The sequence below is a fragment of the Lynx canadensis genome, chromosome C1 (assembly GCF_007474595.2).
Source record: "Lynx canadensis isolate LIC74 chromosome C1, mLynCan4.pri.v2, whole genome shotgun sequence".
Lineage (NCBI taxonomy): Eukaryota > Metazoa > Chordata > Mammalia > Carnivora > Felidae > Lynx > Lynx canadensis.
This window is the reverse complement of record NC_044310.1, coordinates 111,179,352-111,205,067: the sequence shown is the minus strand read 5'-3', so window position 1 is coordinate 111,205,067 and position 25,716 is coordinate 111,179,352. Positions and strand designations below refer to the sequence as shown.

At 56.0% G+C, this 25,716-nt stretch overlaps 1 protein-coding gene across 20 annotated transcripts in view; it reads right to left on the bottom strand.

Annotated features, from left to right (window-relative positions):
• Positions 1–10,849: 10,849 nt before the first annotated feature.
• BIN1 (bridging integrator 1) overlaps positions 10,850–25,716 on the bottom strand; it is a 55,222-nt gene continuing 40,355 nt past the window's right edge. For 2 of the 20 annotated variants that reach the window (XM_030325127.1, XM_030325129.1), the window contains 12 exons: positions 25,563–25,638; positions 24,146–24,228; positions 22,588–22,632; positions 20,889–21,033; positions 19,427–19,555; positions 16,482–16,589; positions 15,956–15,979; positions 14,884–14,991; positions 13,873–13,962; positions 13,509–13,619; positions 13,105–13,206; positions 10,850–11,550 (listed from right to left, as the gene is read on the bottom strand). In XM_030325127.1, coding sequence (XP_030180987.1) covers positions 11,443–11,550; positions 13,105–13,206; positions 13,509–13,619; positions 13,873–13,962; positions 14,884–14,991; positions 15,956–15,979; positions 16,482–16,589; positions 19,427–19,555; positions 20,889–21,033; positions 22,588–22,632; positions 24,146–24,228; positions 25,563–25,638 — 1,129 coding nt within the window. In that variant the 3' untranslated portion in view covers positions 10,850–11,442. The remainder of the gene's footprint in view (positions 11,551–13,104; positions 13,207–13,508; positions 13,620–13,872; positions 13,963–14,883; positions 14,992–15,955; positions 15,980–16,481; positions 16,590–19,426; positions 19,556–20,888; positions 21,034–22,587; positions 22,633–24,145; positions 24,229–25,562; positions 25,639–25,716) is intronic. The other 18 variants (XM_030325128.1, XM_030325131.1, XM_030325132.1 and 15 more) reach the window with 11 other exon arrangements.

Here is a 25,716-nt window from a genome sequence, read left to right as displayed (position 1 = left end):
TTCAGGTTTCCTACAGACAGTAACGTGTAATCTGCAAATAGTGAAAGTTTCACTTCTACCTTACCAATTTGGATGCCTTTTTTTTCTTTTTGTTGTCTGATTACTGTGGCTAAGCCTTCCAGTACTATGTTAAATATAAGTGGTAAGAATGAACATCCTCGTCTTGTTCCTGACCTTCAGGGAAAAGCTCTCAGTTTTTCCCCATTGAGAATGATGTTTTCTGTGTGTTTGTCATATATGGGTTTCATTATGTGGAGGTATGTTCCCTCTTGACCTACCCTGTTGAGGGCTTTTATCATGAATGGATGTTGTACTTGGTCAAATGATTTTTCTGCATCTACTGAGAGAATCATATGGTTCTTATCCTTTCTTTTATTAATGTAATGTATCACATTGATTGATTTGTAAATATTGAACGACCCTGGCACCCCACAGTTTTCTATTAATACTAAACAGATGAGCAAGGATTCTTTCTGGGTGCCCATGGTACTCTTTTAATCAAGCACCCAAATATTCCCTGACAACTCTTTTGGTTCCTCCTTCTTAAGACCAAATCCTAAATACAGAAACAGTAAAACAAAACTTTCAGATATCTTCAGTGAAAACGTTCTTTGAAACGTCCCAGAAATCCCCTGGAAACTCACAAAGATTTGTTCCTTCATCTTATGAGATGAGGACAAGAGATGCTAAGTAATTATGTTTGTTTAATGGGTTCCATATTCCCGTATCAGAGCTGCATTGGAAGGGTTATCACATCAGAAGAGACCCTCAGCCTTCCCTAGGTTAAGTTTGTCTCCGTAAATGTCATCGGTATGAATATTCCAGATGTCGCCTGCTTTACAGGAAGGCCCTGAAGTCTTGCCAGTGCCCTTGCTGTCCATCATTCTTTTATTCTCAGGGAAACACTCATCAGAACTCTTGTGAGATAGTTACTTCCAATATAGTATTTTACTCTCTTCTGTCTTTGTGTTACTGGCTACTGTACAAAATTAACCACAGTTTTTCCACCAGTCGCTCTTAGTTTACTCTGCTGTTTGGGAGCTCTGCTATCCTCCGCAGGCTGTGTCCGGCACAGAAGGCAGCCTGAGGTCATCATGAAGGGACTGTACCAGTGGCTCCGACTGCCGACACCTGATGAGTCACCTCTGGGGACAGGCTGCTCAGCTGACCTTGCCTGCACAAACTTCAGCCCACACCAACAGATGGATCAGGAGTTCTAGGACTCGGTTCAGAGCAGAAGCTTTCAGCAGGGCGCCTGGGTGGCTCAGCTGGTTAAGCGTCCAACTTCAGCTCAGGTCATGATCTTGCCTCAAGTCGTGATCTCACAGTTGGTGAGTTCGAGCCCCCGCACTGGGCTCTCTGCTGTCGGCTCAGAGCCCCAGCTTTGGGTCCTCTATCCCCACCCTCTCTCGGCCCCTCCCACTCTCTCTCTCTCAAAAGTAAAAAATAAACATTTGAAAAAAAAAGAAGCTTTCTGAAAGCCAATAGCAAACAATAATTATTTTTTATTGAATGAGGCTATTTTACTGTGATTATTTTTTGGAGCATTGTTGATGTTGCTTTAGTTATCTTCATTTACAGATCTGTCAGGAAGCCCTTTCTCTTCCTTCTTAACCTACAATTTAATAGACTTTGCTTTTGTAAATTGAAAAGAAACATTTTTTTTCCCCTAGAAATGGCCAAAGTCCCTGGGTGTCTTTTCTCCCATGTACCTCCCTCCTCAGAAGCTGCTATTCATCTGAATTGAATATATATTCTCCCCATGTATTTTTAAACACTTTGTTATGTATAGATATCCATCAGTGATATATAGTGCAGTTTTCAAGCTTTTAATCTTCATAAAATCGGGAGCAGATTGTACCTCTCCATCTGCAGCTTTCTCTTTTGGGGAAAAGGTGATGAACACTGATTTTTGAGATGTGTCCATGTTGATATATACACTTCCTGCTCATTCATTTCCCCCTCGCATGACCATACTTTATCCATTTCCTGTTGGTGGACATTTAGGCCCCTGCCATTGTTGGTCAGTGCCAGTGGTGCTCACTAGACATTTTGTACAGGTCTCATGACCTGCTTACTGAGTAGAAGCACCTCCCATGGAAAACGGACACTGTGTTTAGCTGTTAAAACAGCTCACAGCTGAGCATGAAAAGAAACATTTTCCTCGATTCCCACTGACACCCCCCTTCCCCCCAGAATTCAGAAGCTCTTACTTCATTCTTTCAACTTTTCATGGAAGTGTAGTTAATGTCATACGTTCAATGAGAAACTGTCCTCCTTTTTACCAAAGTATAATTGGATTGTGCATTTGGGATGCCATACCTGGGGATAACTCTCATTTATCCAGGTACAATGAGCCATTTTACGTACAGAATCAATACCACAAGGCCCTCCCGGGAGAGCGTGGCAGGGCCAGCCTCACAGGTGGGAAATAAGGTGGTTTCCTGCAGGCCAGGAGCATTCCCCAGTCTCAGGAACTTTGAACAGAGAGGAAATCATCCAATTATGTGATGTCGATGGTTCCTTGGGCTCCATTTCCTGGGAAATAATAGAAGCTTCTAGATATCAAGGCTGAGAATGAAAACTTCTAGACACACAGGAATTCCAGGGCCTTTGCCGTCGCACGATGTTGTACGGCTCCCTGGATTTGAAAGCCCAGTCAAGGAGGCCTGTAACTTAATGAACATTTTTACTGCACCTGTGTAAATAATCAGGCCAAGCCTGATGAGACCCATTGTTTTAGGATCAAGAATAATTTTCTGAGATTATTATGACCCTGGGGGAGAAGGAGGAAGACTTTTTTAAAAATATGAAACACTTTAAATAGGCAAAAGAATTACTGTGTGTCTCTTCCCTGGAAATCTGGGCATGACCTAGTAGGCCTTGGGGTTGTCTGACTCTATGGGGCGCACAGCGTTGAGTGTCTGGAGCTGGGCTGTTTTGCAGCTCTGTAGAGATAGAGTTTGTTAATGCAGGCTGACTGAGATGCACATAAGTGCATTTGTGCGGGAGAAACTATAAAGCTCTGTAAATCCAGTTCTCATGTAAACTGCCTATAGCAGGTCACTGGCTCCTCATTAGTTAAATAAAATGTGTTGCATTTCTATTTGCTTAAGACATGTATATATAAATGCATGGTTTTACTTTTTAAAATTATTCTGTAATGCTTCTTTATTCTAAGTTTATTTATTTATTTTGAGAAAGAGAGAGAGAACATGAGCAGGGGAGGGGCAGAGAGAGAGAAAGAATTCCAAGCAGGCTCCATGCCACCAGCACAGAGTCCAATGCAGGGCTAGAACTCATGAACTGCGAGATCATGTCCTGAGTTGAAATCAAGAGTCAGACACTCAACCGACTGAGCCACCCAGGCACCCCTGCAAAGCTTCTTAATTCCCACTACCTCTATGTGAATTAAGTGTTGTCACCACTATTTGATAGGAAACAGAGACCCAAGGTGGGGTCACACCATCAAGCCTACATGCCTCCAGTGCCAGAACCCAGTTCTCAAGCACCCTTACACCTGCTTGCAGGGGCCTGGATATAACCCACACATCAGCCTTTTTAGTGCCTTGAGCCCTGTTCCCTCTGGAATCACCCTTCCCTGTGTTCCTGAGTCAAACAGCTCACTGTCCTTTCCCTTTGTATTTTGAAAATTTCAGTTCCTGCCCCACCATCTCCTAGGGCTTCCTCCTCAAGGCAGAGGGCTGGGGGGATGTGGCTTTTTTCCCAAGCACTGCTCTGTCCCCCCTCTGCTCCCAGCACGACCTCCGTCCCCGGCAGCTCCCCTCTCTGCCCTGGGTCAGCTTCTGCATGCAACTGGGTCCTGCTCCTTGGTTTCCTCAAAGCAACATTGACACACTAAAGGTGTAGGATCAAAAGGTGGGGTTTTCAACCCAGCACAGAATTAGAAGCAAGTTAAATTGAATGTTAGTCTCCACTGTCTCACGAACACCAGGTGTTTGCCACCGAAGATATTTCTTGCCCTTGGTCCTTCCTCAGGCCTGGCTCACTGCCACTTCCTCAGGCTCCTGTCTTCTTCCAGACTCTTCCTCTCCCTCCACCCTTCCCCTTGTGGGATCCTCACCTCCCTCATCCCCCACGGGCACAAGTAAAATCACTTTATCATGAAGAACAACTCACCTTTTGGCTTCTGCTACTCAGGCCATGTGGGAGAGTGTAGAGGAATCATGTTTCAGAACTAAATACGATCTTAAGCTTCCCCCCCGCCCAACAAATGACCTTTTGACTCTGTTAGAGGAATTTTTTTTGTTTCTTGCTAGCCCAATCCATTTCAACTTCAAACTCTAGGCAACTTTTCTAATAGAAATTGTTTTCTTCCTATGACACAAAAAAACGAATTCCCCGGCAGAAGGTGATAATCTGTCAGCATGGAATGCATCCAAACAGCGTTGCCGCTAGCCTGAAGACACTTCCCAGAGAGGAAATTCTAGAATGTGCTGAGCAACTGCAGTCTTTTGTTCAAAAAAGGACACATACACACAGCATACTATTTTGGAAGATCATGTTCATTTGCATGAATTGATGGCTCAAGAAATTACCGACACTCATCTTGCCTGTGGTCTCTCGGAAAATTTTTTGAGCAAAAAAGAGAAAGATTCACGGCTCACAGGACAGTGGGGCAGGGGGGCGGGTGTCAAACTGGGGAAACCAACATTTCAAAAGAGAATCTGAGCAAGTGTGAGTCTGTAGTGGTGTGCCTCAGGGCTCTGCAGGGGGTGGCTCTGTGGAGTTCAGCGATTTTGTTACACCTGATCTTGTCATCAACCTCCTTACTTACATACGGAGAAGCTGGGTTCAAAGCCTCTAACCAGACTGCTGCAGGTCCCGCAGAGGGCTCTGAGCAGAGTCAGGACTGGTTTTCTTGTCCATCCTGGGTGCCGGGCTTCACCCACATTAGGACACAGGCTGAGCCAGAAGTCGGCTGTGGCAGACTCAGAGCCCACAGAGGGCTAAGACTATCATTAGGTCAAATGAACCAGGTGAAAGGCAGCCAGGAGAAGCACCAGTCTGCCCTCCAGGGCACCTGGGTGGCTCAGGCAGTTAAACATCAGACTTCAGCCCAAGTCATGATCTCATGGTTCCATGGTTCACGAGTTTGAGTCCCACGTCAGGCTATCAGCACAGAGTCTGCTTCAGATCCTCTGTCCCCCTCTCTCTGGGCCCCTTCTTTGCTTGTTCTCTCTCTAAATAAATAAATAAATAAACTTAAAAAAAACTAACGATTAAAAATTTTTTAAATAAAAACTACACTCCAAAACAGGCAAAAATGAAATAGGTCACTGGATTGGGGTGATGGGATTGGCACTCACCTGTTCTCGTTTTTAGTAGATGATGCCCTGTGGCTTCTGCAATACTCTGGTGGCCATGGGGCAGGGTCTGAGCAGAGAGCATGGTGGAGCACCACACTCTGAGCACCTGGAGCCAAGGGCCACAGAGGGCTCCTGCAGGTAGGGGGAGGGAGTAGCAGCTAAGCTCAGCCCACTACATGCAGCATGACAAATGCCGGGACAGACAGACAGACTCATGAGGGTGATCCCGGAGGAAATGGCTGACCCCCGGGGCTGGACACCCAGGTCTAAAGGGGAGTGGGTTTCAGAAGGAGAGGAGAAGGCCTGTCTCTGAGGGCACTGGGCCACAGCATGGCAGTCAAAAGTGGGACAATGGGAAGAGGCCATGTGGTTCAGCCATGTCAAGGCAGGGAATAGAGGAAGACAGAGTCGAGAGATGGTCAGGGGCCAGATCCTGAAGGGTCTGGGTGAGGGACCTGGACTTGTGTGGGAAAACACAGAGCCATGTGGTCAGGAATGAGTCTCTGAAAAATTGTCCCGGCAGCCATGGTGTGCTCCTGGGATGGGCCAGAGGGAGAGGCTGAGGTGGCAGTGAGACCACCAGAACAGTGTCACATTAGTGCAGGAGGAGGTGACAAGCCTCGACCAGGAAGGTCAGGTTTTGAAACCAGAGAGAAACTGGTTTCAAAACTCTTTAAGAGACCAGTCAGAGGACCCGGTGACAGACACAGGAGCATGGCACTGTCAGGAACACTTCAAGTAACAAAAACCCCCACAAATGTGAGGGGCTTGTTTGTTTCACACTCAAAGTCAGAAGATGGAAGGCGGGTTGGAATGAGCACAGCCCTGGGATGCCATCCCTCCACCTGGAAATCCTCACTGAGTGGTTCTTTGTCCTCAGGTGTGTGGCCTCTGGGTCACAAGATGGCTGCTGTACCTCCAGCCTTCATTCTAGGCAGGGAAGGAAGCAAGGACCTTTGTCTTGAGGAAGCTTTGTCTTTTTATTTGGGAAGGGATGTCCTCCTTTATCTTATTGGCCAGGACTGTATCATAAGGCCCCCACATAGCTGCAAGGAAGGCCCAGTGACCTTAGTGGAGTTCTTCAGTAACCTGAAAACAAATCTGTTTGGTTAGAGAAGAGAAACAGTTGAGTATTGGCTGAGTACCCAGCAGTGTCTGCCCCTGGGGGATGTGGGACACAGGAGATGTCTAGGGGATACCCCAGGTTTGACAAGCCTGGCTTAGAGGCACATACACAGGTGCCCATGCATATCCAGGGAAGATGGGCAATAGATGCACCCACCCAAAGCTTGAGCGAGCACACTCATCTGAAGCCATAGATTTGGAGTTGCCGGCTCCTAATGAGGATGACCATACAGAAGTTCCAGGCCATTCGTGACTCCACCCTACAGAAGCTACCCACCCTCCAGAACTGCCAAAGTAAGAATGGCAGTGTTGCACGAGGCTTCCAGAGGAAAGAATCCCTTTTTCCTTAGTTCTGGGTGGTTCTGTGTATGAGCCCTGGCCTACCCTCAGCTTCTCATCTCCCTGGGAAGGGAGCTGTGCCTTCTTCCTGGTGGCCACCTGCAGTTCACACAGAGCAAGCTACCTCGGAGACGTGAGATGAACACTGGGGGTTGACAGGCTGCGGGGCCAGGGATGGGCCGCCCTGGGACTCCAACAAAGCCTTTCCTTTAGCAAGACTCAATGTCCCTCTTTGCCACTGTGTGTTGACCTTGGCTGACTGGGAGAGAGCATCGTCTCCCCATCTCCCGCCTCAGCCGGGGTCCTCATCTGTAATCAGGGGCTGTCAGGAAGGCATTCCTTGCTTGTTAATTATCCTTTTTAATTATGCTGAGAAACACCTTTCCTCAGCGATTTGCTCTTCCGCAGCCAGAGCGGGGCCTGGGATGCCACTGGTGGTAGTTTGCCGTGTCCACCAGGCCCACAGCAGCCCCTCCTGGGAGCCCCGGCCAGGCAGGTTGTCTTGACTGCCTTCCCCTGCCCAACCTCACAGACCATAAGTGGCTGCTGAAAAAGGAGCTTCTCTTTAAAATTTTTTAAATGTTTTTATTTATTTTTGAGACAGAGAGAGAGCGCAAGCAAGGGAGGGGCAGAGAGAGAGGGAGACACAGAATCCAAAGCAGCCTCCAGGCTCTGAGCTGTCAGCACAGAGCCCAAAGAGGGGCTCAAACCCACAAACTGTGAGATCATGACCTGAGCTGAAGTCAGAAGCCCAACCAACTGAGTCACCCAGGCACCCCAGAAGCTTTTCTTACAGGAGAGCATTTCTCAGCTCCTCAGCAGTCCCGCCTGGAAACCTCTTCCTCCCTCCTGACATTGGTGATCAGCCCCCCACCCCAGCCCCGCCCCTGCCGGGGCCCTCTACCTGCCTCCTCTACACACGTCCCCCCCCCCCCCCCCCCCCGCCTACACCCTAGTGCTCTCATCTCTTCCCCGGCCCCTGTCTCCACCTCAGTGCCCCTCAGTCTTGACCTCTCTCCTGAGCTCCGGGCCCTCCCATGAGAGCCTGAACCCCCACACGCCTCTGCAACCACCCCCCTGCTCTTGCCCAGACTTGCCTCCTCTTCTACTTGCTTCTCCCTGCCTGAGAAGAGCCTCCCTCGCATCAGCTCCTGGGGACACCCATCACCTTGACAGGCTCAGGGAAGACTCCTCCTCCCATGTGCCTCCAGGCGCTAGCTCCTTTTTGTCTCCAGAGCCTTGAACTCACAACCATGACAGCCCCTGGTGTGGTCCTACCTGTTCTTGCCTGCTTCCCCCCCCCACCCCGCCCCCACTCCCCAACTGCTGCGAACTGTGAGGGCATCAGGGTGGGAATAACACCTGAATCTTCTCTGTAATCTCAGTGACCGTGTGGGAACTGGCTGAGTGAATGAATGAATGAATGAGCAAGTGAATGAATGTTTAGGAGACTGGATCTGTACACCTCTCTCCCGTATAGATACAACCACATATGCTGAAGAATGTTGCACACTGTCTACACCATCTCCCATGGCAGGACAAGTTCTGGGCTGGGGGTGAGATGACTTCCTCCTGGAACATGGAAGAACATCCCCACATGGGTTATGTTCCCTGGTCACACCTGACCCTTTTGAGGTCAGCCCTAGTTAGGCTGCATGGAGTGAGTAAAGTAAGGGTCTCCCAAGTCTCACACACACTCACACACACACACACACACTCACACTCACAAACACACAAATGTAGCCTCTATCCAGTCACATTCCCTGATCTTGTGGCCTTTTCTGGAAGACACCATGCAGTGCACATTCACTGGTTTGGGCTCTTACAACTCATCCCCCTTCTCCTTGGAAGCCACACCCCAAATTTGCGTTCAGGTGTCCACCCTCCTCTACTCAGCCCAGTCCCACCTCCCACCTGTAATTTTGAGGCCAATTAGAGGCCTGCCCCCAGCCACAGAAACTGGCTCAGCACTGGGGACCCAGGCCAATGAGACAAAGGAGATTTGCTGAGGGGCTCCCGGGAAGGAAGACTCGTGCCTCTCTATGGAAGTCTCTTCTGCACACTGCAGTGCACAGACATCACACCCGGAACTGTTGGGGAACCTGTCCAAAGATAAGCCAGCGCCCAGGGAACAGGGGACCCCAAAGCTTCGTGGAGGGCTGAGCTGTAGCCTGGGTACCCACCTACTTTGGATGCTAAGAACGCCTGGCCGAGGCTTTCTGAGCAAGTGAACCCAATGTTCTGTCACAGTGTCCCAGTTCAGACCTGGTGTTTGGGACTGACACTAGGGGAGCGAATACTTAAATTCCCAGAGGCAGAACCAAGGGTGTCAGGGCGAGTGGACCAAGAAAAGCAATGCCAGTGTGGTTACCAAACCCAACCAAGAATGAGAAGCAAGAGACCAGCCAGAGCTGGCCAGTGTCTGAGTCACTGGGAAGGGCTTGGGAGCTGGCAGAAGGGAGAGGAATCCAGGAGGGTTTCCCTGAGATGGGCCAGGGCCTTCCGAGACAGCCTGGTGACTGTGCGCACAGTCTGTGGCCTTGGGCATAGAAAGGGAGGGACCATTAGCACCGACAAGGTGTGGGCTGCTCGGCTCTGAATTTCCAGTTTCTCTCAGGTGGACATAAACCTGGTAGCGTCCCAGCTCCCACTTAGCCCCGCTCAGTCTTCAGGCCAACTGCCCACCCACTTGGACAGGGGCACTGCACCCAGGCTCCCGGCCTCTGGGAGCTCTCTCTGCAGGTTCAGCTTCCTCCCACTGCCCGCAGGGAGCTCCCTGCAGACCCCACCCCTGTGATACAGAGGAGGGCTTTTCCTGACAAATTTAGCCCAGGTGCAGGGGGCAGGACCCCCTTGAGGGTCAGGGGGTGTTGCTTAAAGCCACCATTTGAGACATCCATGAATCTCATGTTGTGATAAACCTAAGACAAACGCTTTCTCCTGCATAATGTTTCAGTGTTTCATCATGAAATAAAAATGAAGACTCTCGTGGCACACCCCCAGGCCCCAGGGCACACACCCCAGGTTCTCAAGCACAGTGGAGCTGACCAAGTCTGGGCTTCAGGCCCGGCTCCACCAGCAATTGCTGTCAATGTGGAAGGGACGAACAAATGAAAAGCTAAAGCTTTTGAAGCGGGGGTAACTGACAGGAAATGAGCCTCCCTGTGCTCATAGAAACTATGGTTGGCAGGGCCCACACTGCGAACCACAGACGGGGCAGGGCCACAGCAGCGACGATGCCACCACCTGAAGCACAGCTCAAGGGTGTTACCCAAAAATAAATCTAAGACTCTGACGTTCATCTCCTTCACTGGCTTTTTACCACCATACAGATTTCTGCAGAGACAAGTCCCTTGCACCTGGAGGTCCAGCTGGTCCCTAGGCCCATGAGCACAGCTCCGGTGGCTGCTGGGAGGGACCCAGGCCACCACAGGCATGTGTCACAGGCTTCTCAGGGCAGCCCAAGTCTACTGAGGAGCTGAAGAACAGGGTTGCATGCAATGGGGACCTTCCTATTGGAAAGGGAGGCAGGTGGCACGAAGGAGCAGTTGGGTGGGCTGACTTGTCTTTACCGCCACCAGGCTCAGACCTTCCCACGCACCCAGGGCCAAATGTTCGGGTTCAGAACCTAGTCCCACTGCTGATCAGCAAGCAACTGAACCTCCCTGGGCCTCAGTTTCCTCATCTGGGAAATGGAGTCTCTGGCACCTGACCTCCGAGTTCTCACATGTATTAAATTAATAAATAAGGCGGCAGGCAACTGAGTCTTCAAGCCCACGATCTCCTGTATCCCAACCAACCACCACTAAAAACGCTAGGGGGCAGGGGCTGAAGCGCTCCGCAGGGTCCAGACCCAGAAGAGCTCTAAAGGAAGTGTTGTCGGGCACACCGTAGCTGCTGGGGCCACAGCCAGAATGCAGCCTCCGGCCCAGCAGCACCTGTCCTGGCAGCAGGTTAAGGGGGGTGGACTGTCCCAGTAGAAAAAGCCACCGATAATCACGGTTCCATTGCACTGCAGACAGAAACAGAGGGAGAACTAATACAACAAACACACATTTTCTGAGGGTTTTTGTTCAGTTTGTTTCATTTCGTTTTGAACACTAAGGTTTATTTTCAAACAGCACACAGACGGTCTGCGGGGCAGGGCCAGGCCAGCCTGATGTCTGGGCCCCCAGGTCTCTGGAGAGACCCGACCCCACCCACAGCAGCTGCCAGGAGAAAGAGGACACTTGCCCAGACTGCTTGGCCCGAAGCTTCAGGCAAGCGAGGCGGCTCAGCGGCCCCCAGGCCCCAGCCCTGCGGCCAGGCACACATGCGGGCGCGGTGGGAGGTGGGGGCGGCCAGGAACTCAACTAGGGGACACGGCAGCTTCAAGAACACTGGTGATGCCACTGGACTCGCCGAAACCAGACTCTTTGGAACACAACCTAATCCCTGGGAGAACACCTCTTGGCTTAGGTCTCTCTCTCGATTTCCCTTCGCTTTTCAAAAGTTCAAAAACAAAATCAGGAAAAAAAAGAGAGAGAGAAGAAAGAAAGAAAGAAAGAAAGAAAGAGGAAGAAAGAAAGAAAGAAAGAAAGAAAGACACACACATTTTTTGTGAAAAGGTGTTCTCCACATGCCCAGACAGCTGCAGCAGCTGCTGCCCTCACTGAACCCGCTCGGTGAAGTTCTCAGGGAAGACGCCCCGACATTTCTCCAGCTCTAGGTGCTGGTTCCAGTCACTCTCCTTCACGCCCATGAGCCAGCCTTCATCCTGAGAGCAAAACAGGGCACCCAGGTCACACAGGGATGGGGACGGAGGGCACTCAAACCCTACAGGACATGGGGCTCACTTAGGATCTGCTGGGAGGATGTCCTCTCCTCTGCCTGATCATTTCCTCTAGCCTGTCACACCCAACCTGAAAGAACGCCTCCTCCAGGCAGCATTCCTTGCCATCCCAGACCCAAACCTGCCCAAGCCAGGAGACATCCGCTCTTCAGCATGTGGATTTAACTGTCATTGGGGTGAGTTCTCCTCTCTCTACAAAGGCAACCTAACTGCTGTGCTGGTCTGAATGTGTCTAAAATCCCTCAATCCCAGGCCAAGGAGTTTCTCACTGTCTGGTGCTCACAGAGCACATTGGCTGTCCTTCCAGACTTCTACAAACAATACCAGAAGTTTCTGGTGAGCACTGACCAGTTAAACGCACCTCAAGTGACCCAAGGCCACCCCATCAAGCCCTCAGACTCAAACCTGGCCTTTGCTTTCATACTGACCCCTCACAGGGACCATCTACCCAAGTCCTGGCAGTGTTCCCAGCCCCAGACCCCGATCCCTAGGTCCACAGGGACCATACACCTCTGGCCGTGGCAGATGCCATCACTGACCTTGCTCTGCCTGGGACCTCCCTAGGCCTTTGTTACGTCATTACCTGCCTGTCACAGAGCCTATGTATGTCTTTTTTGAACCTCATCCACCCACCCACATGACCCCCACTGTGGGCTGGGGGCCAGGACTCCACTTAAAATCCCGCCTAGCCCAGGGCTGGCCCCCAGAAGACCAGTGGAGACCCAAGGGTTGAAGGAAGCTGTTAGATTTAGCACTGGGCCCAGGAAACCCTCGGCACTCAAACCTCCTGGCCCGAACCCGAGCAGCCTGTCAGAATGTAGAGGGCAGTCCCCGCTCTGCGCCAGCCCCAGTCTCGGCTGGAGCTCACTGTGACATTAACTAACCAGGAGAAGCCACAGCAGAGGGAGGGTCTGGGAGGTATCTGGCCTGGGAAACAGCTGGGGACACAGTTGAGGGTGTTCAGGGGGGCCTGCTGGAACCCATACACTGTGCCTGTGGGCAGAGGGCAAGGCCAGCCTGGAGGAGGCGGCCCAATGTGACGCTGCAGAGTGGGCACCTCGCCAGCTCACTGCCGAGCAGGAGGGCTCACAGAGGGGTGGCCAGGGATCCTGTCCCAGGAGAGAGGAGGCCGTGGAGGACAGGGGCAGGGAAGGGAGGAGGGGAGAAAGAAAGCCACTTGGATGCAAAAAACTGAGAGAAAGGCAGAGCCCAGGAAGAAGGAGAGCTGACCGAGGAAACAGAGAGAGAAGACCGGGGTAGGGGATGTGATGGCCCAGGAAAGGGGCCAAAGGGAAGGGAGAGAGAGTGGGGGAGGTGAAGGGAGGGGAAAACGAGTCAGGGGAGAAGGGCACAGAGACAGAGAGAAGGAGCTAGCAGGAGGAGGGAAGAGCAGCCGGCGCTGTGCCTGCAGGTCTGTAGCTGGCAGGTCTCTGCTGCCCCCTGCTGGCCACTCCCGCCTCAGCCAGCCAGGGCCCTCACCTGCTCCTCAGGGTTCTGGAAGGGGATCACCAGTACCACATCACCAGCCTTGAGCTGCAGCTCATCCGTGTCGGTGGCCACGTAGTCGTGCTGGGCCTGTACCTGCAGAGGTTGGGGAACAGCTCAACACCCCTTCCCGCAGACGCCTTTGGTCCCCCCCTGCAACCTAGCACAGTGCACCAGGCCTTGTGGGGGCTTCAGCGTGCTGACAGGAGATCCTGAAAGCTCAAGACGCCACCCCGCCCACTGGGTAGCAGGGGGAGTGGGGGCAGGGGAACTCTGGGCAAACCCACATAGCCTCCCAGCTCAGGGTCTTCATCTGTAAAAGGGGGTGACCACACCGCCAGGGCACCGTCGGCTCAGATGGCAGCAGAGGCTGTGGGGTCAAGCTGGCCCGGGCGTACCTTGAACATGAACCCCGGGGGCAGATCCAAGCGTCCTGCCCCACCGCTGCCCTCCACGGTGCCATTCACGGTCGCTGAGAAGGTCTCTACCACCACGGCAGGGAGAGAGCTCTGAGGGGAGGAAGCACAGTCAGCGTGGTAGGGGAGTGGGTCCCAGAGGGCAGGGGCCACAGGGGCAAGGGAAGGGGAGGGTCTCTGTGACTGATGCCAGATTGGTCTGCCTCCGGGTTCCTCGACGGGAACTATGACCTGGACCAGCACAGAGCAAGGAGCACAGGGAACACACAGGGCTAGGAAGCCACAAGCGGGAGGGCGGGCAGACAGCAGGAAAGAAAAGACAGGGTCTTGGTCCCTGTCGTCTTACGGAGGCTGCTTCACTTGCTGCTGTCTCCCCGGGCTCCTGGGCTCCAGCCGCAGGTCGGGTCCCACCCGCCACCTCGGAGGCCTCTGCTGGCTGCAACACAAATGCCGGCATGGGGTCAGACACGGGACGGATGCTGTGACCTGGACAAGGAAAGGGCCATGGACAGCAGCAGTGTCTAGAGCTGGGCAGTACAGGGAGCTCCTGGAGGAGAGGCTGGGTGCCTGTCATGGGAAGCTGCTGGAGAAGGTGCTGGCAGCACAGAGATGCCAAGTGACGTGCCACACAGGCCCCTGGATGCCGCCCCGACCTTCCCTCACAGGCCCTGTCCTCTAAGGCCAAGGCCTGGCCAGGCCTCAGCTTCTTCCCACCTGCCTGGCCTGCTGGCTGAGCCATGAGACCCCCGCGATCGGGGACAGCAACAAGTGCCTGTCCCTGGCCAAACAACTCAGGGCAGGCTGGAGCAGCCTTTGCCCAGCCCTGGACACCTGCTCCCCAAGGAGGGGGCAGCACAGTGTTGGGCACCATGGGGGGAGGGGCCTGGCCAAGGCAGAGTGGACACTGTCCAGCCTCAGTCAGGCTGACCTGGGCCAACACTCACACTCGGCCACTTCCGAGCTCTGGGCACAATCAATCACTCAAGCTTTCTAGCCCCCACTTCCTCATCTGTAAAAGGAGGAAATGTCTAGGTTAGGGTGAAAGTTAAATGAGAAAATTCTGGAAAGTACCTGCCACAAACAGAGAGATGCTCTGAACGCTCCTCCCTCCCACTGCAGGAGGCCTAAGCTGGGAGGCTGGGGTGGGACTGGCAAGGGGGAGAGGGGCCAATCTGGCCTAAATCACAGCGAGCAGGAGTGGTAAGCCCCATCCTAGGGGCCTCCTGGTTCACCGCCCTGACCTCACCCTCAGGCCCACAGTGGCCTTGTCCATCCTGTGCCTCCTCCTCCAGGCTCTTCCTCACTGCTACACCCCCAGGGACTGGGGACAACTGGGAGCTGGCAGATGGGCACTTACTTGGGCAGGCCCCGGCTCGGCCGTCTGGCTGGGCCAGGCCACAGCAAAGGTGCCCTCGGCAGCACTGGGCTCCCCGGAAGGCAGGCTGCCAGCTGGACTCTCTGTGGGCTAGTGATGGGCCACCAGGGAGAGCAGGGCGGGAGGGGTGGAAGACCAGGGAGGAGGGGGTGTTGGGCAAGGGCACAAGACAAGAGAAGAGAGTCATGAGCGGCCCAGCGTTGGCAGAGGGGAGACTGGGTGCCTGTGGCGGGCAGCCTGGCCCATCAAGGGACACACACGGACCCTCTGAAGGGAAAACCACTCCCACCTCCTTGCTCCTACTCCTGACAAAGGGATGAGCAGGCGCAAACGAGCCACACGCGGCTCAGCACCCACCAAAGACCCCTCGCTAAAACGGCTGCCCGTGCCAGGCTTTCCTCTGGCCTCCTCCACAGCAAGGCTATTCGGAGCCTTCAAGCTCCTGGGAGAAGTGCTTCCAGCACTCGCACACAGCGGCTCCTGCTCCTTCAGAAGCTGCATAGTGGTAGTGCGGCCCCACGCCCTCCCTGAGCCTCGTGCCTGAGCCCCCAGGTGATGAGGACACCTGCCCAGCAGGCCTGCTCGCATAAGGGCACCTGGCCTCACCCTGCTTCTCCTGTCCCTCGAGCCACCCTCCTCCTGTCCTCTATCCCAACGTCTCCCCGACGCCGCTGCCCTGTAGGATCCCCACAAACACAAACCTTCTCAAGGACGAAGACCCTCCACCCCAAGGCTGCCCTGCCTCGCAGGCTGCAGCCCAGCAGGAGAACACCACATCCATCCTACGGGGCCACTCACAGACCCCACGACTGAGCCAAAACCACAGAGGACCTTCTCTGGCTAAACCGAAGAGCCCCTTCCCCGCAGGGCCTGGCAGAGGGGAAGCAGTGGGACACCTGGAGACAGGCAGTGACGGCCAGCTCCTGCGCACATGAGCACCAGCCCGGGCGTGCGTGTGTGTGCACCTGTGAGCAGGCCAGGTGCAGGACCAGGCAAGGTGGGCCGGGGAGGAGCAGCTCCCCCTGGGGGTGGGCACAGAGCAAACACAGCTTACCTCCCAGAGGTCCCATGGAATTGACTAGGCGCAGCAGAAGGGGAGAAGGACAGAGTTAGTGCAAAGGTTAGTGACAGGGGGCAGACGAGCAGTCCCCAGGGACCCCCACCCCAAGGCCCTGGAGCCCAACGGGCTCAGGGCAGCACGGAGCCAGGCTCCAGGGTCTCCAGGGGGCCAAGTCCTGGACACCTGCCAGGGAGTGCCCAGACACAGAGCCGCTGCCAGGAGAGGGGCAGGAGGCTGACCGAGGCCGCAAGTTACCAAGTGCGTGTTCAGCTGACCTTCCTCCCGAGGGCCCTCTCCCTGACACGTGTCTGCTCTTCCCCTCCTCTTGCGCAGGGCCAGGGGGCGATAGGGGGCCAGGGCACCAGGGGAAGGGCAGTGAGTGGGAGGAAAGCCTGTTGACCCCAGGACCCTAAAGGCCTGGTGGCTTAGATGGTCACCCATGGCCAGACATGAGCCCACGGCCCGGCGCCCCAGAGACCCGCAGGTCCGCAGGTGGTGGTGGTGGCGGGCTCAGACCAACCTGACCAGAGGGTGTGGGCGCCTTCACGGGGCTCGCCACAGGCGGGAGGGGGTCAAAGTCCAGGTCCAGCAGACTGGCCTGTTCCGAGAAAGGCCCCGGGGCCTCAAACTTGGCAGCAGTGGCAGAGGAGGAAGGCAGTTAGTGACAGGCTGGGAGCACTCCACGGGGAGCTCACGGCAGGCACACACGCTCACGTCCACCTCACACGTGGGAGCACTGCCCCCACCACGACTCTGGCACGAGCTCCACGCACACAGGACCGCACCCGCCACCCCCCTCAGACATCAGCAGCAGGCCCACTGGGGTAGCCACCCACCAGCCCAGCCCAGCCAGAGGTCTGTCTTGTCCTGCAGACCGCAGTGGGCTCCCGGTGCATGCTCCTCTCTGCTCCCCGCACCCACAGGCTCTCCCAGCCTCACCCTTGCCCCCCCAGAAGCAGCACAGTCCACCGCCCTCCCTAGGACAGGCCCCCCTCGCTGCCCCACACAGCTCACCTGTGGTGACACCCACCCACCCGCCAGCTCCACAGAGTGAGGACAGGGCTGAGCCAACACACACCGCCTGGGAGCCAAATCTTAGGTGTGGGTTCCCCGATACTGGGGGCACCTGTACTCAAACCGCAGGCCCCACCCCCAGAGACTCCCATTCAGCAGGCCTGAGTGCAGCCCAGGAATGTGCTGGTAACAGGCATGGCCCCAGGAGACTGCCCACGTCCACGTAAAGCCTTGCGTCTAGAAGGACCCAAGACCTGGGTCCTGGGGAAATGGGTTCCCCAGATGGGACTTCACAGCGGAGCTGTGGCCTGTCAGCAGAGACCTGAGACTCTCAGTTCTGAGAACACTAGGTGCCAGCTGTCCCACAGCTCAGGGGACAAGGCACAGACCTCGGAGAGCCCGGGCTGAGTGGTCTCACTTCCTGGACACGGGGCCCCAAGTCCCAAGCCCCTGCCCCAAGCCCACCCCCAGCTAGTGACTTTCCCTAGGTTGATCCCTGTCTAATGAGGCTGGGGTTGGGGCCACTGCTCTGTCCCCATGACCCTGCCCTCTCTAAGTGAGTGAGTGCTCAAGACACCGTGGGTGCATGGCCTGTAGGTGCCCCACCACCCCTGCCAGCTGGTAGCAGTGTTTCTCTCCCCCAAGTAGCCCTGCCACCAGCTCCTTCTCAGAGGTCACTCAAGCCCAGACAGCTGCCCTCTTGTGCTCCAAGGGGACAGGGGCACCAAAGGGCAGACCACATCCTCCCTCCCTGCCTCCCAGCGAGCCAGCTACCCACCACGCAGGACCACAACTGTCCTCCGGTGCAGGGATGCAGGCTATTCACCTCAGCCCTGCCCAGCAGCCCTGTGAGCACAGCATCACAGACAGCCTGCCCCAGCCCCCAGCAACAGCACCCATGGTGTAGGCTTCCCATCTCCGGGCAGAGACCTGGCTCCCTGGAGTGGGCAGAGCAGGTAGCAAGGAGGCATGCGGTGAGCACAGAGAGGCCAACACGCTCAGTGAGGGCGGTGTGGCTGCCGGGCAGGCCTACAGGGTCCTCGCCTGCTGAACGGGGGCAACAACCCCCTCCTAAGAGCTCAGGTGAAAACCCAACAAGGTCGTGTCGATAAGGGGCTGGCACCATCCCCTACTGAGCGTTTCCTAGCGCTCTGCGTGACCCCGTGTCCCTCATGTGCACCTCTAGGGTGGAGGCCTACTCAGGCTGGTGAGCGCTCCAGCAGCGAGCTGTCCCGGAGGTCATGCCACCCGGTGTCCTCTCCTCTCAGAAGCCCCTGAACCGGCCTTGGTCACCTTCTAGACAGGGGCTCCCAGGCCTGCCGAGCCCGAGCCAGCAAATCACCCACCTGCCCACCCAGCCACCCCATACCAGAAGTTCCTATTTCTAACTCAGAGAACTCTGTCCCGGCTTGAAGCCCACTCAGCCTTAGGCCACTCTTAGCAGAGATCACCATCCTCGGTTCCCAACCGCCTCTCCTTCCACATTCACCCTCTGCCCTGCACCGCCTCCCCCGCCCCCCAACCCCAGGCCTCTGAGCTTGTGCAAAGGAGCGGGCAGGAGGCAGCAACCAGAGGCCCTGGGCAGAGTAGTTCTAGGGCAGCCCTCCAGCACGGGCCAGCCACAGCCTGGGATCAGCAAGCCTGCACCACAGGCGAGGCTGTAGTGGGAAGGGCCATGGCTTCGAGGCCTGGAGGGCAGGCTTGGAGGGCTGAGCACACGGTGGCCTCTGTGAGCCCATCTGACCTTGTACAGCCCACGTCCGTGCCCCCGCAGTAACCTTCCTGCTCAGCCCTCCTTCTGTCCACCTATGGATGAGCATTACATGCCTTCTCAGGACACTTCCGAGCAGCAGCCCTGCTCCGTGGCCCAAGCACTGTCCCACTCCTAAGGCCAGTCGGCATGTCTGGGAGCTACAGTCTATGTGCCTTGGCCAGACTTTCCAGGGCCTTCCCAACTGTGTTCCCCCCTGCCTCCTCTCACTGCCCCACTGCTGCACTCTGCATGCACTGAACTCTGACCTCCTGAGCCCATGTCCTACCCCTCCCGACGTACACACACACTGTTGACTCTGGCTAAAGCAATGTGTCTACTTGCAGCTACCTGACAAATGTCACCTGCTCCAGGAGGCCTTTCCTGGACTGGCCGGGATCCTCCCTGCTGATGCCTCTTCAGCCATCGCACCAGTGGAAGCATGAGGCCACTACCAAGCTGACCGGCTGCCCGAGGACCACCCGCCTGTGTCCCTGCATCTAGCCACAGTCCATGCTCAGAAATGGATGGGGGAGGATGAACGGAGGGGTGGATGAATGAGCAAGGGGGAGGCTCAGGTCCAACCTCTCAGGCCAGATTCTGGCTCTTGAGGCAGAGGCGCAGGGCGTGGGATGAAGGAAGAAGGCCATGCATGTCCCGAGAGAGTAAGAGAGAGCTGGGCCGCGGTGGCCGCGGCTGACCTGGGAGGGGGTGGTCACGCTGATCTCAGGGACAAACGTGTCATCAAACAGGCTGAGGATCTGCTCCTGCTTGACCTCCTTGGACGGGGTGTGTTTGGGAGGTGGAGGGACTGGTGGCCCTTTCCGGAGCTGTGGGTCGGCAGCAGGTGAGGGGCCGCACAGCGAGGCACAGCAGAGCGTGGGGGTGGGGGAGGGGGGACAGACAGAGACAAAGCCACGGTTAGTCACACCCCAGGCCCTGGCCCCACCCAGGCAACTGAGGAAGACAAGAAGAGTCACGGCTGCCTGAGGCGCAGGACCACAGGGCCACCCCTAGAGGGAGACTGAGGCAGGAGGTCCAGAAATGTTGCGCAGAGACAGAGTGGATGACAGAGAAGGGGACAGGAGGGGGAAGAAGTGAAAGGAGAGAGACAGGGAGAGAACAGAAAAGAAGAGGAGAAAGAAGGGAGAGCCCGGGGGCAGGGCGGGGAGGGGGCTGCAGGTCTGGGCTGTCACCCACCTGGGTGAGACACTGAGGAGAGAAGCTGTCGCTGAGAAATAGCTATGACCTGGGCTCTCTGTCCTTTCAGGACCCTCTCTGCATCTCCTGCGGGAGGGGCCCATGCTCTCTTGTCTGTCACCCGTGGAGGTCAGCACAGAGCAGGAGCCAGGGCCCAGCAGAGGGCCAGGCAGGATGGCCACACACCTGCCCATGGAGGGCCTCCAGCAAGTCAGGAACCATGCCCCGCCCCCCAGCCTTGGTTTCCTCACTTGTTGAGGTGGGGTGGGCATCTGCCTCACAGGGTGGCTGTGACGGTTTAATGAATGAAAATGTGGGAAGTGGTGGCATAGTGCTGGGCCCAGAGCAAGTGCTATTCAAGTGTGGGCTCTTGTCACACTCTTCACGTCTAATCAGCTGTGGGGCAGGTCATGGCCAACCACCAAGAGGGCTGCTGCCAGGAGCTGACAGCTGGGAAAGCCTATCAGTTCAGACGGGGCCACAGGCCAGCTCCTGGGGACATGGCAGAAAGCTGGAGGAACCTGGTGAGGGTAGGAGTGGGGGCCAAGCTTCTTGGGGGAGGCTTCTGGAAGCCCAGGGCCTGTGCCCCTTGGCTACCTCATGCTCCCCTCCCCGAGCCCTTTCCCTCGCTGACCCTGTGAAGGTCCTGCATGGCCTCATGCCAAGAGAGGTGAGGAGGACAGAAAGCAATGGCCTCTGCAGATCTGGATGCCCTGGGGCTGAGGGCCCCAAGCCCCTTGTAGGGGGGGGGGGGGAAGGAAGATGAGGAGGTCAGCAGCCCCAAGGGTCAGGGAAAGAGGGAAGGAGAGGGTGCTGTGGGAGAGCAGAGGGAGACACACGGTCACAGGCGTTCCCAGGAGAAGGCAGGCCGCTGAGGGGAGCCCAGGCCGGTGTTGGGGAGAGGACTGGGAAGGAGAGAGAAGCAGGAAGAAGAGGGAGCAGGGGAGGGGGCACGGAGCCTACCTGAGACGGGGACTTGGGGAGGGCGGCCCCTGCTGCTGCTGAGCTAGGCGGCTCAGGCTCATGGTTGACTCTGATCTCCGGGGCGGCCGGGGAGCCATCTGGAGGAGGCGAAGGGCTCTTGTCCCCTTTTGCAGGGGCGTTGTCACTGTGGAGGCAAGACGGGGAGAAAGCTCAATGGAGGGAAGTCACTGCGTACAAAAGGGAATGTGCAAATGCACAGGTGTGCCTGTGATGGGATGTGTGCACGGATCTGTGTGGAAATGCATGTGCATGCGCGTATGAGCATGTGTCTGTTAACATGTGAATTGGAGAGCGTGTATGTGTGTGTGTTCACATAGATTCACCATGAAAATGCGATGTCCACGTGTGTACGAGTGTGTGTCCCCGTGCTTACAGGTGAGAAGTTCATGTATGCGTGATTCAGAATGGGTGGAAACGAAGGGGTGTGGGCACAGGGCCTGCCTTGGAGACAGTGACGGCCCGGAAGGAGCTCCAAGCTGGAGGTCTTCGGTCCTCGGGGAAGCCACCCACAGGCCACTGCTGGGCTCCACCAGGAAGCCGAGCTCCACAGCACGAGAAAGCCAAACATCCTAGAGGCGAATGAGTCTCATCCCACACGTCCTGCAGCGGCCCCTGTGCCCAGCTGGGCCCCCCTCCTCAGCCAGCCCCCAAAGACCCCGGCCGGCCTCCCCGCCAGTCCACCCACTCACACCGGGACACCGACCACTGCCCAACTCACAGGGCCCATGCTCCCACCCACACCGCGGTCACCATCCACACCTTTGCGCCTACAGGCCCTTTGGGACAGAGGGCCACAGAGTGGCATCCGGGGGTGAGAGGCTGCGGTCTCTCACATGAGCACCACTTGGGAGCAAGGGGGCAGTAAATGAAAATGTACGTTTGTTCTTGCATAAGGAAACCATGGGACGGTACCGATAAAGACTAGCCACCGGCCGCAGATGGCTGTTGAAGGTTATATTTACATTAAGTGAAACTAAAAGTTCAACTGCTCAGTCACACTGGCCACATTTCAAGTGCTCACCAGCCTCCCAGGGCAAGTGTTGGACAAGGCAGTTCTAGAAGGATCCAAAGAAGCTACTGACCACATCGCCTGGGGGGTGGGGTGGGGCTGGAGGATGGTGTTGAGATGATGGGACAGACATTGTGGTCCCTTCTCATCTCTACCGAATTTGTGTTTCATGGGAATGTATTTGCCTCCTTAAAGCATACATATAAACATAGTATACACACACACACACACACACACACACACACACACACACACACAGATTTTAAAACCCACCACTGTGTTACAAGACCCCCTTCCCCTTCCCCTCTCGCCGAGGCTCCTTTCTGGCTACATTCCTCCCGTTAACCTCCTGGTCTGGGCCACAGCCAAGTGGACGTGCTGTGGCACACAGAGGAACCCACTCAACCGAGTTCAGGCTGTCTGCCCTCCTCATTCCCACCAGATAGCCCCTGAGCCCTCCGACCCCACGACACACACACACAGGCCACAGCACAGCCCTGCTGCCCCGCCGGCTCCCTCCCACAGCAGCCCTGCTCGCAGCACCAAACAGGGGACACAGGTTAGGGGTTAGTGGCACCCTCGGAGCAGGATGCTAGGCGCATGCACAGGGGTCGGCCGGCCAGGTGCCGGCCCCAGACACCCCCACAATGCAGCACTCGGTGCCGGTACCTGTTCTTCTTTCTGAGCAGCCGGGAGAGCAGTTTAGTTTTCTTTCTGTGGGAACGGACGGGACGCAGAGGCCTTCATTTTGGGGAAACACCCAGTTTGAGGCTGGCCTGCTCCCTTTCCTCATCAGCAACCCCTCTGCTCAGAGGGGTGCCAAGGGGCAAAGCCTCCCCTAAAGCTCAAAGGCCATGAAGAGGGCCTGACCCTGCCCTAACCCTAACCCCCATCGCCCAGTCCCGGGAACCCCACTGACCTGGGCATGCGGCCAGGCGCCTTGGAACAGAGCTGACAAAGTGAGAGGGTGCAGCCCCGAACCAGGGCTGACCAGCTGAGGGAGACTGCTGGCCACCCACCCTGCCTGTGGTTCAGCACACGGGGGCTCTGGGGGCCCACAGTGCCTGGAGGGGGGTGCAGCTGGCCGCTGGAAGGCCTCTGAGAGGAGGCAACCAGGCTGCAAAATGGGCCACCTTGCAGTGAAGGAGGTTCACAGAGCTCCACTCCCCCCATCCCCTCCATTCCCCTCCCCATCCGCTCACACCAGCCTTCTCCCACAGGAAGACTGGGTCCAGCCGCTGCACTGCCCAGGTGGCCTCCATTCACCACCCTCCCATCTTACCTGTAGGCCCAGCACAGGGAGAGACCCTTCCTCCCTGCAGGGACCTGGCCTTGATTCCCCACCCCTACCCTGCCCCCTGCTCACCCCTTGGCCTCAGGGCCTCCTGTGGGCTCCTTTCTCTCAGTCACACACATTCCGGTTCATTTTCAGAGAGAAGAGGAAGAGCAACATTCCCTGAATAACTCCTTAGTCCTCCATGGCCCCCCAGTTGCCCCAAGACGCAGATATATGTTCCCCGTTTCACAGAGAGGAAGCTGAGGTCCATCCATACCCTGTGGGTTGTGCTGTCACAGGTGCAAGCCAAAACGGAAGGGAAATCCCAGACAGGCTATCATTTCCCTTGACCCGCAGCCAGAGGGCAAGGCACTTCCCTCCTCCCTCACGGTTTCCCCTCAGGAAGCAGGAATCTCCTCGCAGCTGGAGGGGACCCTGAGAGGCCAGACCAGGCCAAGGACAGGAACAAGGATGATTTTGTGTGTGCCCAGGATGCCACCATCCAGGGACTTGGGCTTTCCCAGGAGCAAGGAAAGGAAAAGGTGGCACTACGCCCCTGCTGGGGGAGGAAGGCTCCCCTTCCAGGTGGCTCCCCACCAGCACGGAAGCTTGGAGTCCCCGGGCCCCACCTCCAAGGCTTCGCAGGCACCCTGGCTGCTGGGCTCCACAGGAAGGGAAGCCAGGCCCAGGCCCAGGCCCAGGCTCAGGCGTCAGGTGACGCTCAGACTGTCCAGGAGTGCTCCTTCTCTGATGCCACACACCAGAGGAATGTGGGGTGCCCTAACCTGTCCCCCTGAGCACAGAGAGGCCAAACCCCCAGGGCGGGGCAGACACAGCCCTGCCCTGGTCTTCCAGGAATGAGCAAGCTCTGCCCCAGGACCCTGCCCCAGACCACACCTCCCTCCACCCCACCCTCAGCCAGACGGCCAGACAGTGCTGGGCTACACGCACCTGGGCTGGGCCTTGACTGTGAACGTGTTGCTCCCGTGCTGCTTCTCCAGGCTAACCAGCACATCGTTGAGGTTCTGGTTGAGCTGCAGGGGGACAGCAAGCAGGTGGGGAGAGCCTCTGGGGCCACCAAACACCTCTGTCTCTCCAGTAACATCCCTGCTCCTCCCCATACCTAACCCCTTCTTGCACCCCATCCCTTACCAGGAGTAGGGAGCTGGGAATTGCACACCAAACCCAGAAAAACAAAGGGGAAGAATGGAGGGAGTGGGCTACATTACTAATCGTTACTGCTTCTGAGGACCATCCTCTCTCTTCTTTCTACTTGTAGAAATTTCCTAAAATGCCTCATGCAGCTTGTACAGTTTTTAAATGTTTTTAAATTGTTTTTGCAAACTAACTGTTGATTCTAATTGTTAAGGTCATTGTGCCAAGATGTTTTCAGGCCACCCTACAACTGCCAAAGATTTCACTAAAAGCACAGACAGGATAGAAGAGGTTTATCCCGTGTACACAGTGATTCTCACTCCTGAAAAAAATTTCCCTCTTTCGCTTTGACCACTAGGAAGCTCAGAACTGAATTTTCCTCCTACTTTACATAAATGTTTTCTTCCTCCAAACACCTCTTCCCTTTTTAAACTTTTCATAAGTTGTCTCAAATGTTTAAAGGCAGGAAGGAAAAGAATGGGAAGACCTAAAAGGCAGGAAATCATAGTCAGGGTGGTGGCTCAGGAAGAGACCCCAAGCTGCTGCTTCTCCTCCTGCCCTGGGCCTGGACTCCACCGCCATCACTTGGTTCTTTTGGGCCCAAGAGACAGAGTCAGTGACCCCTCGAGTGCATGGAGGGAGGGGCTGCCAACACTGGGTCTCTCCAACTCTGCTTCGTAGTTTAACTGCCAGTTAAAATGAAAATAATACAACATAGGAATTCAAGCTAATCAGACCCCTTCTTACCCCGGATTCTGGCAGATAAAACAGACGCGTTTCAATGTCTTAAGAAACATGAGAAAAAAATTGAGAAATTCTAGGAACTTATTGACTATTTGCCTACGAGCGGGGAAAGGGCCAGCATTCTCAGAGCTCCCTGAGCCAGTGTCGCCTGAGAACACACTGAAACCTCAGGAGGGTCTGGTTCCATCCAGGCAGGGAGGATAGGACGGGGTGAGGAGGGGGCAAGGGCCAGGCATGTGGGCCCTGCTCACAGCCTCCCCAGCACTCCCACTGGGCCTGGACGCTCTAGAGCAGCGAGCTCCTGGAGGCCAGGACCAGGCGGCTCTCCCCAAGGCCCAGAGGCAGCACTGTGGTTACTAGTGTGCACCAAGCCCCAGCAGGAAAAGAGGGAGCTTGGCCGGCCCCGTCCTTGCCTCTGACCCTGGCCCTTGGCAGCAGAGCGTGGCCCAAAGGGGTCACCGGGACCTACCTTACTCATCTCCTTATGGAAGTTCTCCTCCAGGCCCGCAATGCTCTGGAACGTGTTGACATAGAAGCCTACACGGCTGCGGGAGAGAGGGAGGGAGGGGCAAAGAGAACACACAGGTCAGCGGGCGGCCCAGGAGACACACACACACACCGAC